The following is a 19151-nucleotide window of genomic DNA, read 5'->3' on the forward strand; positions in this document are numbered from 1 at the left end:
AGCAATGAAAATGGCGGCCGGGCTGGTGTTGTGAGAAATACATCCCCGTAAACATACTGATGATGTACAGCTTCTGATATCATAATAAGCATATTATTCTCACCATCACTCGTAGGTTATGACAGACAACTAGGCAAGACAATTCACACGGTTCTGGTGACACGCAGCATGCATCTGTTTGTTGTCTGGGTGTGGTTGTGTGGTTTTCAAACAATGCAAATGGTGGCCGGGCTGGTGTTGCGAGAAATATCTTCTCATACATACTGATTATGTACAGATTCTGAGATCATAATAAGCATATTATTCTCACAGTCACTCATAGGTTATAAGAGACAACTAGGCAAGACACAATTCACACGGTTCTGGTGACACGCGGCATGCAGCTGTTTGTTGCGTGGGTGTGGTTGTGTGGTTTGTAAACAATGCAAATGGCGGCGGGGCGTGAAATAACTCCTCATACAAGACATGATATCATATTTACCCCATTATTCTCACTAATATTAATAATTAATAATGAACACATGGATATTTTTTTCCAATATGATTCTTTTATGTAGCTTGTACTGCTCCTTTGTCATACATTCATAAGCCAGCTGTGACATCAAGATCAAAATCATACAAATGGCGCCCGACGGGAAAATGGGATAACAACAGGGCATGGGCGATCCTCCACCGATTTAATTTTTGTATAGTAGTTATTTGATCGCCCTGTATTCTATGGTAACATATTATAAGACAGCTATGGACTATGAAGGATCATTAACAATAATAAAGGTAAGTTTGCAGTTGTTATTGGATAAGACGAAACACAGACCCTTAAAAACACTCCAAAGAAGATTAAAAATCATTAAAAATTTGTGCAATCAGCATATAACGCGCAGAGCTAAACTTTCAGGCATTTTTTATGTGAAAAAGGTGCACGTTATACATTCAGTGGAGAGAGAGAGAGAGAGAGAGAGAGAGAGAGAGAGAGAGAGAGAGAGAGAGAGAGAGAGAGAGAGAGAGAATATCCATTTCACCGAGATATTCAATCAGGCACTCAGTCTCAGCCTCACTCATCTGAGAAAGAAATGAGGGACAGCACATGAGCGCCTGGCTAGTATTGGTACCGGTACCGTACCGTATAGCTGGTACCATTACCTGCCCACCCCTATCATTATAGCGTGGCAGCGTGGGTACTGTATTATTGTTCAAGTGGCGCGCAGGAAGAACTGAGCTCAGCTGTGTGGCCGCTGCGCCGTGTGAGTCCAGTTGCGTGAGACATATGGTGGACACTCCATAAAATATCGCGTATAAGTGGAAAAAACGTGTAAATTAAACATTTATTTGGATTTTGGACCCCGCGTTATTTCAAAAATGTGTAAAACAAACTCACGTAAATCGAGTTATATATATATATATATATATATATATATAGAGAGAGAGAGAGAGAGAGAGAGAGAGAGAGAGAGAGAGAGAGAGAGAGAGAGAGAGAGAGAGAGAGAGAGAGAGAGAGACGATTCATTTTTGGGGGAGCTGCTCTTCAAACACTGCTGCCGTCTGAGGGTTAATAAACAGAGGTGGGCGTGGTACTGAAAAATCAGTAGTGCGGTTGCGGTAGTGCGGTAATTTTTCTGTAGTGCGGTTGCGGTAATGCGGTTGCGGTAGTGCGGTAATTTTTCTGGAGTAGTGCGGTTGCGGTAATGCAGATGCGGTACTGCGGTAATTTTTCTGGAGTAGTGCGGTTGCGGTAATGCGGCTGCGGTACTGCGGTAATTTTTCTGGAGTAGTGCAGTTGCGGTAATGCGGTTGCGGTACTGCGGTAATTTTTCTGGAGTAGTGCAGTTGTACGGCTGCGGTAATTTTGCGGTAATTTTTCTGGAGTAGTGCGGTTGCGGTAATGCGGCTGCGGTACTGGCGTAATTTTTCTGGAGTAGTGGCGGTAATGCGGTACTGCGGTAATTTTCTGGAGAAAAGCGTTGCGGTACGCGGTTGCGGTACTGCGGTAATTTTTCTGGAGTACTGCGGTTGCGGTAATGCGGTTGCGGTACTGCGGTAATTTTTCTGGAGTAGTGCGGTTGCGGTAATGCGGCTGCGGTACTGCGGTAATTTTCTGGAGTAGTCGGTTATGCGCACGCGGCTGCGGTACTGCGGTAATTTTTCTGGAGTAGTGCGGTTGCGGTAATGCGGCTGCGGTACTGCGGTAATTTTTCTGGAGTAGTGCGGTTGCGGTAATGCGGCTGCGGTACTGCGGTAATTTTTCTGGAGTAGTGCGGTTGCGGTAATGCGGCTGCGGTACTGCGGTAATTTTTCTGGAGTAGTGCGGTTGCGGTAATGCGGCTGCGGTACTGCGGTAATTTTTCTGGAGTAGTGCAGTTGCGGTAATGCAGCTGCAGTAGTGCGGCTGCTGTAGTGCGGTTGCGGTAGTGCGGTAATTTTTCTGTAGTAGTGCGGTTGCGGTAATGCAGTCGCGGTAGTGCGGTAATTTTTCTGGAGCAGTGCGGTTGCTGTAGTGCGGTTGCGGTAGTGCAGTAATTTTTCTGGAGTAGTGCGGTTGCTGTAGTGCGGTCCCATTTTCTTTCTTTCCCAGTGCGGTACGCGGTGTGCGATACTGTGGTAGCGGTAGTCACTGGTCAATATAAAAAAAATAGTTCAATGCCTATCCTGGCTATCCATCGACTAACTAATAACTTGTGAGATACAAAAACAAAATAAAGGAGGACTGGGGGAGGAAGAGAGGATGGTAAGGGAGGAGGAAGGGGGGAGAGGCCAGGGAGTAGAGGATGGGAAGGGGAGGAGGGGGAAGGAAGGGAATGTAACTTTCTGGGGGAGGAAGGAGGGGACAGGGAAGGGGGAGGAGATAAGGGTCATGTGAGAGAGGAGGAAGTGGGGGGTAGGAAGGAAGGAAGGAAGGAAGGGAGGGTGGTGCAGCTGCAGGGACATGGGGGAGTGAAGAGGAAGGGGAGGAGGGGAGGAAAGGGAGGAATTCTCCAGCGTTTGAGCGAAAACGAAAGATTACTAATATAGAAATGTCATGATGGGAACAGTGAAACATTATTCAAACTGTCAAACACATTAAGACGAAACACATCAACTGCAACTGGTAATAGCGAGACCTCGACCGTGGGAAAGCTCTAATCACTGGCGTCTCAGGCCTCAGCGAAGAAACCACGTGGAAATTTCAACGAGATAATTATAATAATAATAATAATAAAGATAAATTATTATTATTATTACAGGTAACTCTCAATTTACGCGAGTATTGTGTCCTTGAAGAGGTCATGTAAATCAAAAACAATGTAAATCAAACAAGAGGTAGGTTTCTATCGAAAAATAAATATTCATTCAGTGGAGAGAGAGAGAGAGAGAGAGAGAGAGAGAGAGAGAGAGAGAGAATATCCATATCACCAAGATATCCACTCAGGCACTCAATCTCAGCCTCACTCGTGTGAGGAAGAAATGAGGGACACCATGAGCAACTGGCTAGTATTGGTACCGGTACCAAACAGTCTGGTACCGGTACCGTACCGTATAGCTGGTACCGTTAGTACCGGTACTGGTACCAGTACCTGCATACCCCTATTGTTGAGTAGCATGGCAGCGTGGGTACTGTATTGTTGTTTAAGTGGCACGCGGGAAGAACTGAGCTCAGCTGTGTGGCCGCAGCGCTGTGTGAGTCCAGTTGCGTGAGACATCTAGTGGCCACTCCATAAAATATTGCGTATAAGTGAAAAAACGTGTAAATTAAACATTTATTTGGATTTTGGACCCCGCGTTATTTCAAAAACACGTAAACCAAACTCGCGTAAATTGAGTTACCTGTATTATTATTATTATTATTATTATTATTATTATTATTATTATTATTATAATTATAATCAAACAGTATTGATCTTGGCTACATTGAAGAGAGAGAGAGAGAGAGAGAGAGAGAGAGAGAGAGAGAGAGAGAGAGAGAGAGAGAGAGAGAGAGAATGATAAAATAGAGAAGTTACAATGAAGTTAAAAAAATAGATACAGTATGTACTATGGTCTATGATATGCATCAAAGAAAAATTTGTACGGGACATGAAACTGAGCGGCGATCATGTAAGTGCTTGCTTGTACTGTTGGACACTGCCATGTACAGTCATCGTCAGAGGCAGTCATAGCGCGCCGCCTTGGGTTGAGTGACGAACAGATTTACTCTGAGTTATTCATTTAGTATTTAATTTTTAACAATAACTGAAAAGTCAGAATGACTGAATCACTGATTCTGATGACTGATACCGATTGACTGATTGTATCCGATTCACTGTAAATAAAAAAAATTAAAATAAAATTAAAAGATTTCTGTGAGCATGCCATGCTGCAAATGTTTTCGATGGTTTTCTAAGTACTGCAAAAAGTACCGCAGGATTTTTTAGCGCGGTCCGTGGTAATGTGGTATTTTCAGAAAGTTTGTGGTAGTGAAGTATTTTTTCTGTGATGCGGTAGTACTGCACTAAGTACCGCACTTGCCCACCTCTGTTAATAAACAAAAATACTCAGTCTCAGGAAAAGTTTAATTAATGAAGCTATTTATAAAATCAATCACACATCATTATAAACCTTACATATTTTGAGTGTTTGTTTCCCTCACACTCCACGTAGCCATCCACTAGCTCAGCCATACAAACCTGTCTATCTGTGGCTCAGGCAGTCATGTGATGAGTTGCACTAAGGGTCATATCAAACATTTACTTTGGCATTAAAGCTTCCATGACTACTGAAAGCTGGGTTTAATGGTCCTTCGTTGCTACTTCCATATTTTCATAAAACTTTTCTACTTCATCATTGCTGTAAATTGACGTTGGTGCATAAGCTAGAAGTATTATGCTGTATCTTTTGTTCTACTTGATAAGGATTCCTGCTATACTTTCACTGATGATGAGGAATGTTTCCATGTTTCCTGCTAGATATTTGTTAATTACTAGGAATTCAAACCCATGATCCTTCCTATCTTCAAGACCTTTACAGCACAAGATATGTCCACTAGGTCACACTGAATAGCCAACCCATTCACCCAAATATACTGTAACAGGCTTCAGCGTTAAGATTAATTATTCACAACAATTTCTTGAAGATGACAAACCAAAGAAAACAGTAACAAGCCTGTTTTCTTTTATGGTAGATTAATTATAGTATGACAAATGGGTATGTCACCAGTGTGAAGAAGTTAAAGGGTCATCCAATATGGTGTTATTTTAGAAGCACAAAGTATAACCCAGTACAGCTGCCTTTGCTATAATGGCTCAACGGAATGACACCAATGCAACTATAAACACCACTACATGACTGGAGTGTGTTGAGCAAAAGCTTCATTAACCCAGTAGCAGCAAGGATTATGTTTCTTAATGGTCCCTCCAAGCGAGAAAAATGAGAAAAAATCACCCCTCACACAAAACATTTCATAATATATATTAAAGCATTTGTGATCAGATTATGTATCATCTATTTTGGGGGATTTATATCATGGCACAAATTTGGCCCATCACTGCTACACTATAAAGCCACAAATTTGGTCCGTCGCTGCTACTGGGTTAACTTGGTGTCTTGCCTGTCAAATTAACTGCTGGTTCACCCTGGCATTGCAGTCCTGTGGAATAGTGTTGTGAGTTTTGTCAAGGGTTCTCACAATCACGGTCAATCAGAAGGGAACTTGAGGTACTCTGGGATGTTCTGGGACTTTGTGGGATTCTTAAAAAATTAATGATCACTTTGAAGTCTGAAAAGTGCATCCTTGAGACTTTATGAGCAAGGCAGGGAGAGTTTTGCTTCATTACTATTCATCACTTGCACGGACTGACCAATGGGAACAGTCATCGACCCTGAATAACAGCAGAGTATCAGTAGGCCACATGAGTTACTGACTACTGTTGCCAATCATGCTGTCAACCCCACAGAGTCATGCGAGGTTAAGGTGTTGACTCATATACCTCATCATCTATAAATACTCACTGCAGTTGGCCTGTCTATACCACATGACAAAAGGTCTTCTCAGGGCTATAACACTACTAGTCATACATATTTGGGGCATCTGGAGAGGGGGCGTAAGGAACAAAGTCATTGTCTTCTAGTTTGCGCAAAGAAATGCAGGCTACACATTGCAGAAAGAACAGGAAAGTTACAAGGGAAAAGCAACATTGTATTTGGTATACCGAGGGTCACTTTTCCTTTGCAACTTACATCATGTTTTTCCTGGCATGGGATGTGGTCAGCTTTTTTTTAATGGAAACTGGAAAAATATGGCTCTAGCCCCTTTTTTTTTTTTTTTTAAAGTTTCAGCCTTTAGCGCCGGTAGGCTTTCTTGAGGGGCCTGGATGGTAGTCGGCCCCAGTCCATCATGGCGCAGGCAAGTGTTTTTATAGTGGCGCCATCTTTTCTTGGCTCATGCTGCCCCCCGGAACTCCTTCTTGATTCACTTGGATGGTTTCCTCTAGAGTCCAGGTTGATGGGTGGTCTTCAGAACAGCATGTGGATAGTCTTAGGCCACTCGGCGGTGACTGAAAAATCCCAGGTGGTAGCGTGGGGATTCAAACCCGTGTCGTCCATCACGCGGTGAATGTGGAGCCCGCACGCTACCACTCAGCCACCACCAACCCTTACACCCCTTCTCATCCAGACGACTCAATTTTCTTTTGTACTTCAGGTCTTACAATCCAATTTCCCTCCTCTTATGTTGTTGCATCATAGCATTTCACTGTGCCTTAGTGTAGTATCAGCTGGTGCAAGTTAACATTCATCCCAGACACCAGCAGAGCTACTCTTCATTAATGGGCTGCTGCTGCAAGTCCTACCCATGACTCATTGCAATAGCCAGGCCCTACAGACACTTTTTCTTTTCTTCTACTTCTACTTCTTTTCTTCTACTTCTATTATTTCTTCTACTTTTTCTTATCTTCTTCTCCTCTACTTTTTTTCTTCTATATTTTTTTTCTCTTCTACTTTTTTCCTACTTTTTCTTTTCTTCTTCTTCTTCTTCCTCTTTTTCCTCCTTTGATTCTTCTTTTTTCTTTTCTTCTTCTTCTCCTTTCTCCTTCTTACTCTTAATTCTACTATTTCATCCTCTTCCTCTTAATTCATCTTCAATTCTCCTTCTTGTCCTTCTTCATCTTCTTCTTGTTTAACATCCTTATTTTCCTTTATGGGGTTGGGCAGTTACAGCAACTTTTAACATCACAAATCAACTTTCTATTCTAAGTTCTATTCATCAACAACAGCAGACATAATGCTTGGTGATCCTTGCCTTCACTGCCTACAACAAGCCACAGTCATAGCAACACAGTGGTAACCAAGGCAGCATAGAAGTCTGAGCAGAGAGAACCAGGCATATTGAGGTGAGTAGTATTAGTATTAGTATTAGCAGTAGTAGTAGTAGTAGTAGTAGTAGTTGGAGGAGGAGGAGAAGGGAAAGTAGTAGTAGTTGTAGTAGTAGTAGAAGCACCAACAGCAGTAGTAATAGTAATAGCAGAACAGTAGTAGTAGTAGTAGTAGTAGTAGTAGTAGTAGTAGTAGTAGTAGTAGTAGAAGTAGTAGTAGTATTTAGGTAACGTTACTCTAATCTTAACCATCAAAAGTTCAACCTTCATCTGTACAGAGTAACTCACAACCCTACACATTCAAGCTCCTCTCACTCTACTCAGTGCCACTCTACCTTTTGGGGTTGAGCCAGCGATGTCCCGTACTAAAGTCCATAGTAATGAAGTGAGGGTGGCCGTGGGCGGGGACATGCAGCACCAGAGGAGGAGGAGGCAGAGCAATTGTCACGGTGGAGCACACACAGCAGGGGAGACGCTCACAAGATCTTCTCTCTTCTCATTATCTGTGAATCAAGATAGCCATCACTCAGCAGCTTCCGTGATTCATAAACGTCTCTTTACATGTCTTGCTCGTTCACACACACACACACACACACACACATGCACACACACACACACACACACACACACATGCACACACACACACATTGACACATGCAAGCACCCAGCCACCCACACACACAAAAGGAGAGATAAGGTTAGAGAGAGAGAGAGAGAGAGAGAGAGAGAGAGAGAGAGAGAGAGAGAGAGAGAGAGAGAGAGAGAGAGAGAGAGAGAGAGAGAGAGAGAGAGAGAGAGAGAGAGAATATTATGTCATATATACAGTAAATATTTATAAGAACATAAGAACATCAAAAGTCTGCAAAAAAATGATAGGCCTATACAGAACAACCGTAAACCTAATCCTAACTGACTTCACTATCCATGAACTTATCTAACCTCTTCTTGAATGTATCTATCGTAAAGGCATGCACACCATGATGCCAAACCTGTTCCAGTCATCCACCACTATTAGTAAACCAATTCTTGCCCTGAATTTCTCCAACTTAAATCCATTACTAAATGTCTTCCACAGCTCTTTAGCCACCAAAGCCTCATTAACACCACCCCTGGAAAGGCCCTTCATTCATTCATATACTATGATCTAGCCTCCTCATACCATTTGACCTTTAAGAGATTACAATTTAAAAAGTTTCAGTCTGTCCTCATGTGGCAAGTCACTCAATCCTTGAATAATATTTGTCTTCTTTCTCTGCACAGATTCTAACACCTTTAATAGAATAGGAGAATAAGGAGAATAAGGAGACAAGAACTGAACCACATATCATGATGAGGTCTAATGCTAAATAGAGCTTGAGGATGACCAGTGATTTTCTTGCTTAATTAAGCCTTGAAACCCAGCGCCTGTTTGCATGATTTTTAGCATTGATGCACTGAGCCCTTGGACGGAGGTCAGAGCTCACTAATGATGAATGACTAGGCACACACTGTTTCTCTGATAGAGACCATGGAATAGAACTTCTAAGAGATGGGTTTTGCCGACCCACTGTCTTGTGTGATAAGAAGACATGTTTATGATTCTGTGTACTTTATTGGGACCCTGATTATTTTCATACCTCCCAAAACATAGAGAATATGACAATAAATCCAACACTTTTTGAAGTATATTTCCAAATTCCTAAATACTAGGTTCCTGCATTGCCATCTCCAGGCCATGGTTGTAGTAATCATATTAAGATCATAACAGACTGCAGTGGCCAAGCAGTCCCACAATCAATGCAGGACAATTGTAACAAGATGTCTTACAAAGCTCCAGGAATCACTGATCAATTACTCATGTGGGGGTTATGTAATCCCCAGAGATAACAGTATTGGCACTCAACAAGCTGATCCCTGGGGAGCAAAGGGCACACACCACTGGCCTCTGATACACCCTCTATCTTATCACGGCAATTTAGGATAAAGCCGGACCCTAAACCAAAGCATCCAAGGGTCGGATGGTGCCCCACAATCTTAGCACGGGAAGGTGAATGACTCAAGCCTGACAAGCCGGACAAGGAAAAAAAGTTACTTAAATAACGATCATGAAATTTCTTATCACAGCCACACATGACACTGGCCACTGATTGGAAGGATGTTAGGTTGCAGAGTATGCTTAACCCGGTAGCAGCAGGGATCATGTTTTTAATGGTCCCTCTAAGCGAGAAAAATGAGTAAAAATCACCCCTCACACAAACCATTTCATTATATATATCAAAGCATATGTGATCATATTATGTATCATCTATTTTGGGGGGTTTATATCATGGCACAAATTTGGCCCGTCGCTGCTACCGGGTTAAAACTAAGAATAAAATGTTAGTGAATAAGAAATACCCCAACATTCTTGCAGTCAGGGAGATGACTTACAAATTTAGTTCTAAAATCCAAAACAAGGAAGGTTGAAGGAGACAATGAGGAAGCAAACGATGAATAAACAAAACACGTAATGGAAGCAGCACTGGAAGTAAGAGGAAAGCCACCAATGAACAGCGGAAGTAAACTAACAAAGGAAACAAAAGGTCTAAAAAGAAGTGCAGAGTTATGATATTAAGAACCAGAAGAGATGAGGTAAGAGTTGACAGAACTGACAAAACTTAGCAACAGGAGGAAAGTTTGTGATATCTGCAATTTTGAGATGAACAATACTGAAGACACTAAGGAATGGCAAAAGCATGAAAATAACCAAGAATAGACTGACCACTGGCAGACATCAGTTGTTTGCTCAAAAAGATACAAATGGCAAAGCATTGGAACAATTATACGCCAACTTGTACAGCGATCAAGGTGGGCAGGAGGATGGTGGTGAGGAGAATGATTCGCTGAGCTTGGGAGTTCCTGGCGCGACCATGGATGAAGTGAAGAAAGCTTTGAATGGAATGACTCTGGGCAAAGATGATGACCTGACCAAGGAACTGATCAGAGATTTTGGGGATTTCATACCAAACCCCTTATGCAAGAGTTAACCAGCATCTTCACTCTTTCATCACTCATGCTGGTAAACTCTGGAACAATCTTCCTTCATCTGTATTTCCTCCTGCCTACGACTTGAACTCTTTCAAGAGGAGGGTATCAGGACACCTCTCCTCCTGTATTTGATCTTCCTTTCGGCCACCTCTTTTGTTTTACTTTAGGAGCAGCGAGTAGCGGGCTTTTTTTTTTTTTTATTATTGTTTTCTTTTTTTGTTGCCCTTGAGCTGCCTTTGTTGTAAAAAAAAAAAAAAAAAAAAAAAACTTAAAAAATAAAAACAGCTCAAATATATACACAATGTCTGCAGGGTTACCAAGTTCCTAGAGCTTGGAAAAATGTCACAATTCTGTTAATTCACAAATAATTTAGAGGAGGTAATTCAGCCAACATAAAAACCTTAACAAAACTACCAACCAATAACTTTTCATTGTCACCTACAAGGATAACACCAAGATCACAACAAACAATTTATGTGGCTAACACAAGACTCAAACCAGCCAAGACAATGAGATGGATGTCACGGTGGACACTCACCAACTGACCACAACTACATCAACCAAGCTGCCCAAAAATCCATCAAGTATACAATGAAACTATGCTACTATGAAACTATGCATGGCTCCCAAAGATTGTGATTAAGCATTAGACTCGGTGAGAACTTTGGCAGTCATGCAGACACTCAGGAGGCAGGGTGTGGGCAAACTGTTCATAAAGATTTTGTATGACATAGTAGACTATATACAGTACACAGACAGCACAGCAACCATTACACTCCACAAGAAGAGTGAGGAATTTTCCATAAGAGAGGTGTTAGGCAGTGACAAAATATTTCCAAAATTATTCGTGGCTTCCTTAGGAGAAATGTTGAAGAAATTAGAGTGGAATAATGGGAATCAAGATAGACGATGAGTACCTAAACAACCTTAGATTCTCAGATGGCAGAGTCTTGCTGAGTGAATCTGAGGAAAACTTAAGAGAATGGTTAACCCAGTAGCAGCGGGGATCATGTTGCTTAATGGTCACTCCAAGTGAGAAAAATCAGAAAAAATCATCACTCACACAAACCATTTCATAATATATATCGAAGCATTTGTGATCAGTTTATGTATCATCTATTTTGGAGGGTTTAAATCATGGCACAAATTTGGCCCGTCGCTGCTACACGGTAAAACCACAAATTTGGCCCGTCGCTGCTACACGGTAAAACCACAAATTTGGCCCGTCGCTGCTACACGGTAAAACCACAAATTTGGCCCGTCGCTGCTACACGGTAAAACCACAAATTTGGCCCGTCGCTGCTTCCGGGTTAAGGAATGCCACAGTGAGATCCACAGTAAGATCTCGCAGCTAACAAGTTCACATCTAGTAAATCTATATCTTACAACATTAATGGACCTCTAGCTATATTTGTATCCATAGTGACGAGGAAGTTTCAGATCTAATAAATTTTTTTTTGGCATTGCAATTCGAACCAGGCACAATCCTGGCCTAGTGTGTGCCACCCCTCCCCGGCCTCCTCCCCCAGTCAGTTGCCTTGTATTGTTGTGTTGCATGGCTGCCTCCTGCTGCTATAAGTGCCTGGAGTCCTACCTAGCGTGCATTTGGTGGTGGTTTACACCTTGCCATGAAAGAAGAGAGAAGGGCAGTGGTGGTGGTGGTGGTGGTGAGAGGGAGGAGCAGCCCAGTAGCCCTCCTTCCTGCCTTTCCTTTTGTCTTACTCATGCATCTCATTCATCACATGCATTAAGGTTATCCACAATATTTCTCCTATATATTAATAACAATAACTTACAGAGTGAGAGAAAAGTAAAAATAGTAGTGTGGTCCAGTTTTTTTGACCTATTATTGTTTTCCCCTTTGATTTATGTATTTCCATCTCATGAATGTTTTCTGGTACATAATACTCAATAGATGAGAGATCTTACTGTATGTCTGAGAATGAATATGAAGAAAACAAAGGTAGTATTTAGTAAACAGCTGGCAGGACAACAAAACCAGAATTGGGAACACAACATATGACAGTAGAGAGAAGAAAGTAGAAGAAAGAAAGAGAAGACGGCGCCACTATAAACACTTGCCTGCGCCATGACGGGCTGGGGCCGACTACCATCTAGGCCCCTCAAGAAAAGCCTACCGGTGCTATAGGTGTACACGTAAAAAATTAAAATTAATAAATAAATAAATAAATAAAAAAATACATACCTAGCACAAACATTTAGTGCAAACCTAGACCAAAAAAATAAATAAATAAATAAATAAAAAAAATAAAAAAATCCAGAGTGATAAAAGGAATAGGATGGAGTACTTTTGGTAAACACGGTAGTGCCCTGAAGAAAAAGACGTACATATCACCCCGACTATACCATGAGGGATGTGTACTGAACCTCACTGCGAATGAGGCAAATCAATGAATCGACCTAACCTACCCCCAAAACCACTACTTTTACTGTTGATTCCCATTACCTGCAGACTCTCCACAAGACCAGTGACTGGACATTAAAGCAGAGTTATGCAGTAATACTTGAGAGACGATGGCTGAGTGGTCAGAATGTGGGCGTGGTGTTCTGGAGGACCTGGGTTCAAAATCCCGCCCATCAATATAACCTGATAATTTCCAGTCATCATTGAGAGGCCTAAGACTACATACGTGCTGTCCCGAACACCACCTATCAACCTGGACTCCAAATAAACTTTCTAAAGAGGATCAAAGTTGTGTTCCAGGGAGCAGCATAAGCCAAGCAAGATGGCACCACTGTAAAATATAAAACTCTTGCCTGCACTATTATGGATTGGGACTTACTAGCAGGCCCCATCAAGAGAGCTTACTGGCACTATAGGCTGAATGTAAAAAAATAAATAAATAAAAACACACCCCACCTGGATATCAAGGCACAGTTCTGCAGCAACACATCCTAAATAGAACACCTCAGTACTGGCAACACAAAGCTCATAAGCCAGCCATCAAGAAAGAGCGACTCAGGAGCTGTTAGACCCCTGGGCACCGGGTTGAGGGATGAGCATCGCCTCACCACAAGGCTGGCACCACAAGAGCACGGCCAGGATTCACAAAATATGTTGCAGTCTAAAACATTCAAGGCTCACAACTGCATAACTTATTGCATTGTGGAGAAAGTGTAGCGCCAGTAATGGTTGACAAGGATAATCACACCAAAATGACCTCTCCAAGTTACTACAATCCAAACCAGAAGACAAAAGATAACTATTCAACCAAAGTTTTAGTGGACACTGCCACCATCTTAAATGGTTGTAAATGAAGAGTAAGGCATGTGTGATACATAACAGGAAGGTGGTGGGACAGGGAAGGCAGGAGCACATAACATGACCTCCCTCTGTGTGGTCACTTAGTGGGAAAGTCTGACAGAGCAAGGGGCAGCTCATGATTTAACTTTTCCACTTTGTGACCACAAGGGGTGAGGTCTAGATGGGTGTGCGAGACCTCCCTGCCCTGTTCTCCTAGGAATTACCTGTTGTTTGTGTGTGTATGCAAGGAGCTCTGTCTTACTCTTCTTTTCCAACCACTGATCATGGCGGCAGTGTTCACCAAAACTGTTTTTTTTCTTTTTTTTTTTTTTTTTTTTTTTTTCTTTTTTTTTTGACAGTGTGGGTTTTGTTAACTTTAAGCAGCAGAGACAGCTAAGAGATGGAGGCTTTCATGATACCATAACATCATCAGACTCACAAGTGAATTACAGAGTTTACTCAAAGTGTGCCAGCCAATCACAGAGCAGCCAATGCTCAGGCAGCCAAGAACAGCATCTCAACCCCAGGGACCATAGGGAACTGGCTGATGCCCGACCTCAGAGCAGACAGGGCAGTGAGGAACAAACTCACAGGCATCGGAATACAATTTATGAACAGCATGATAAGAGCAATTGGGCCATGTATCAAGACTAGGTGGGAGGTGAGTTGTACAAGGAGATAAAGAGACAAAATGAAAAACAACTTTTAGTCAGGGTTTTATGAGCCAATGATGGAAAGAAGTCAACTGCAAATGGATGAGGTCCAAGTGAAAATAAATAAAATGGATATATTGAAGGAAGAGATGTGAGGAAGGCTGTGGCACCATACGGTGTGTCAGGATGGATCTTCAGGGAGTGTGTTCAACACCAGTGGAATTTATTCACTGTCATTGCAAACTGTCTATGGGAAGATGTACTGCTCAGAGAGAAGGAGAGCAAATATCATCCTTTAGGATGATGTTAATCCCTTTACTCCGGCGACGCCGACGTCACCATCCGATGGGCGTCCAATAGTGTCACCATATGTAAAGGGTTAGTCTTCTTCTAAACCTCTTAATCCTCTTCCATTTCCTCTTAATCCTCTTCTAAACCTCTTAAGAGGAAATGGATGAGAATTAAGAGGAATTTAGAGGAGGATTGAGAGGTTTAGAAGAGGATTAATTCTCTTCCATTTCCTCTTGATCCTTTCCATACTGTGACGCCAACGTCTGCGTACCAGATGGAAAGGGTAAAGGATGACTAGATGCAGAAACAACATTGTGAAATACAGTGAATACGGGATCATGTGTTTTGCTGAGCATTGTAATGTGCGGCTAATACAATGTGTGGGCTTAAAGGTTGATCACTCTAATTCCTAGTCCTTGTTGTACAAGTTACGGTGTGACATAAATCTTTCACCTTCAGTGTATAGGACGCTGGGTAATTTTGACACATTTTTTGGAAATAATAATGTGCTATACACTGAAAAATATGGTAATTAAAACTAGGTCAGTCTGTGTCAAGAGAAAAGCAGAAACCATTCATATATTATAACACTACACTGACTGTTTAATCCGTTAAGCGGCAAATATGAAACCTTGTGGTTACGCCTGTGCCGGCTATATATCTGATTTTTTTTCTCTTGGTGACACCAGTCTTAAATGATGTGAAAGGAATGGAAATGACAGCCATTGCACTCAGAACTGACTGGAAGTGGTATTATGCCGCACAAGATATTCCGCGCTAGAGTTAGCGGCTTAGTGAAACCTTATGTATATATTTTTTTTACTTCATTTTTTTCTCACACTTGGAGCAACGAGCTGGGGACATGCATAACATCGTTACTGTGTTGAGAGGAAAACAACATGTCATATTTTAGCTTCAAGAAATTATAGTCACAAAAAAAGCCCTTTCCCATGTGATTGGCCACAAGTTTTGGATGCTGCGGGAAGAGCTACTCTGCCACCCACACACATTTCAAGACTATTTTCACTCTTGTTTTGATCTCTATATTCTTTCCCTATAGTTTTCTGGAGGTTTGCAGGTTAGTAAAAGAATACACAATGACAACAGAAGAGCAGTTGATAAAGTAGGAAACAAGATATCAGCATGTTAAAAAAATCAGTCTTTACTGGATGGAGTACCGGATACACTAACATCCAAAAGAGGAGGAGGGTGTTGGGAAAGAGACTAATGATGATGAAAATGGTGAAAACAACTTGCAGGGCTGGCTTCACTGCAGAGCCCTGATGTTTTTTTTTTTTTTTTTTTTTTTTTTTTTTACTGTTTACTTGATGTTAACTCCTAAGCTACAGGTACTTGTATCCACGACTCCTACACCTGACAGGGCTTTTCAGTAGGCGCCAAATGGTAAGGTTAGTTTCTCTGAGCTCAATTACTCCAATACAATCACTCCGGTCAGGTTCATTTTGGTCTCATCAGATTCAGCCTACCCTGAACTTGACAATGACTGATGTTGTAAATCAAACTTAAGCCAAACTTTAGTGGGAGCAATAGGGGTGGGAATGTGGGTGAGTTGGCATTGACTGTGTGTTGGTATTTCCTGATACAAAAAAATACACTGATGATCAAGAGAGATGTCTAGTTTCAGACCAGCACAAGTTTTTCAGTTATGTTGAGCAGTTTTCCAGCTAAGAAAATAAGATAAAATTTGATGTGATTATTTTTTCTCCATGAACTTCAACAATTTAACATGACTTTCGCACATCTTGGAAGCTGGGGTAGGACTCATTGACAGGAGAAGGTTACCAACAGCTAAAAATTTTCCTTACAATACCCTAAGCACATATGACTCATTTTCATTACATTCACTGAAATATTAAACTGGGAATTGGCTTGTGTTATTATATACATACACCCACACACATGGCCAAGACCGCTGCTGATTTATAACTACACCCATAGTCTAAGCGTTAAGAGGCAATGCACCGGTTATGTTACCACGAGCACAGACACAGCTCATTACCCTTCATCTCAGTCCTTATTCACATCTTCAAGTAATTAAAAGGTCAACATGTGCTCCTAAGAATTCATGCCTATGTATAACTTCCCCCCCATTCCATGCAGGTGAATCACCCAGATTAGACCTGTTTAAGCAGCATCTCCATCAGTCCCTTGGAGACAAGCTTTTTATCCCTGTGGATAATAGATTGTATTGGCTATCAGTTTGCAGGGGTGATGCTTTACCCCTTGTTTAACAACTTTTTACAGTTTTAGTGTTGCCTACCAAAGTGCTGTGTATAAAGCACTTATTTTAGGACCAGAAGTCAAAATAACCACACCATAAGAAATATTACCCATTTGATGTCAAATTAAATTATACTAGAAATGATATAAAACAAAATACAGTCATGATCAAAATATTCAGATGAAACATCCCACATTACCTCTGGCCAGGATGGGGCTGTTTGCAAAGTAGCTACAGGCCCGTGTCCATCCGGCACTGTGATCATATACACCATAAATAGAGGCAAACCTAAAGATGTACTAGCAATGGCTAAAATATATTCTTTCTGATTAAGATTTACCGTCAACCGGGGTGACTTCGGATAGTTTTCAAGGTTTTTTGCTTATGAAATTTTTGTTTCTAGACCTAGGATCTATGCTGAGTGTGCATTTACTCTGTAGTGTTAAGGGCTATCATTACATGGTGCAACATTTTCAAGAAACTTAATAGTTTTTGTGCCAAGTGAAAAAAATATGGGTGTCCAAAGTCACCCCATGTCTGGGGGGTCTTCGGACAGTGGCTATATTTCATTGGGTTTACGTATCTGAGCCTGTTCGCACATTCCAGGGGTGACTTCGGACACTATAGAACCGGGGAAAAAATTGGCAAAAATCTTGGGAAAGAAGCTCCCACATTTCAGGTCAGTAGTAGCAGGGAAGTAAATAATGGTCAATAATTTTGAAAAAAATATTACAAAAAACTATAAGATGTAGAGCACAGTTTTAGTTGTTTTGGAAGCTTAATGATTACATACGTGCACCACAATCATAATCACCACAAGAAATTTTTATAATGGTAGGTCAACATTCAAATGTGTTAGGGCCCTTTGAAGTGCACACTATTTTACATCTCATTTAACAGATTTTATCATGATGCATTTCACTAGAAATTTATTCTTTTATATGTTATTTTGTAGCTAAGTACTTCTATTTCATATTTTCATGATATGTAGAATATTCAACATCACTGGACTGGCACCACCACCGCTGTTACGAACCCAAAAGTTAACTTGAGTTCATCTCTGGACGGGCTCAGCGTGGAACCCGGGCTTCATTTATGATGTCACCGACGGTCGACGGATCCATGAAAACGGAATAGTGGGAACCCCGCCTTAGTCACCCCACAATATGTAGTCATATTTAGGTGTCTGAAGTCACCTCATTTTGAGCCATTTTTCAACATGACTCCATTCAAGTGACATTTACAGGTGTGTAGGATATGTTAAGTGCCCCTGAATCATTCTAACTGTTCTAGTTAAGCATGTTTCTGATTGTTTTCTCTAGTTTTGATGTTGTGTGTAATACAGATCATTCCTGCCGAAAGTTTGCCAAGGGGGGTAAATTTTACGAGATCCGAAAAACACATATTGTGCTTGTTTTTAAAATAGAAACGTGTCTCAAGAAAACAACATTCTTATTCGAAAGCTATAAGGCAAAAGACAAATTCTGACACTAAAATCATCTAGCTTGTTGCAACTGGCTACGAGTTATCAACATGTCAACTTTTTATCCACTTTTTGTCCGAAGTCACCCCATTTGACAGTACTTTATTTACCCTTCCATATCTCATCTACTTAACCCTCTCGTGCACCATAAGTTTCCAATAAGTTTCTGTTCCACTCATCATACATTTCTCAGGCCCGACCGGCCCTTTTTTTGCCGCTGCGATACTCTACATTCTCGGACATATTTTACCCTCACAGATATGTCGTACCCCAATAAATTTGGTATCAATGGCTTCATAAAGACTTGTACTAAAACATACGCAAATAAAAATAGAGGAAAATATATATATATGTATAAACAATACTAACTCGTTTCAAGTCTCTGTATAGAATATTGTAGACAATAAATCTTAAGTACCAACTCTTCCCCACTATCTAGCTCAAAATTTTGTGGGTCAACTTTTTCAGCCGAATATATGTTTCGAAGCAGAATTTAGTGAGGATTCTTATGGTATCCTCAAAATCCTCATACGCCTATTAGTTCCTGAGTTACACCGAGAAAACTGTATTTTTTTCTTCTCACGTCAGAGTAGGATAACAACTAAAAATCGCTCCACGCTCCTCATCTATGCTCCTTAGAAAATTTGCCATATGTTACCATTAAGAAACTTATCCCAACAAATGACACTCCCAAATTTAACGCACTTCCACTGCAAACTTAATTTTTAATAAATTTTTTTTAAACTTTTATGACGCGTTTTGCATCATCGTGCGCCAGGACCTTTTACCCTTGATGACGCGAAATGCGTCATCGTGCGCGAGAGGGTTTACCAACTGCTTTTTTGTTGTCATAATAGTCTTCTACCAACATTTAAACCTCCTGGAAAGTCAT

General features: G+C 41.2%; 1 protein-coding gene across 1 annotated transcript in view; it reads right to left on the reverse strand.

Annotated features, from left to right (window-relative positions):
- LOC127001995 (acyl-CoA:lysophosphatidylglycerol acyltransferase 1-like) overlaps positions 1 to 19151 on the reverse strand; it is a 54199-nt gene that overhangs the window by 33873 nt on the left and 1175 nt on the right. Inside the window, 1 exon segment of the mRNA XM_050867306.1 lies at positions 7655 to 7822. Coding sequence (XP_050723263.1) covers positions 7655 to 7695 — 41 coding nt within the window. The 5' untranslated portion in view covers positions 7696 to 7822.

The sequence above is a fragment of the Eriocheir sinensis genome, chromosome 22, assembly GCF_024679095.1.
Source record: "Eriocheir sinensis breed Jianghai 21 chromosome 22, ASM2467909v1, whole genome shotgun sequence".
Taxonomy (NCBI): domain Eukaryota; kingdom Metazoa; phylum Arthropoda; class Malacostraca; order Decapoda; family Varunidae; genus Eriocheir; species Eriocheir sinensis.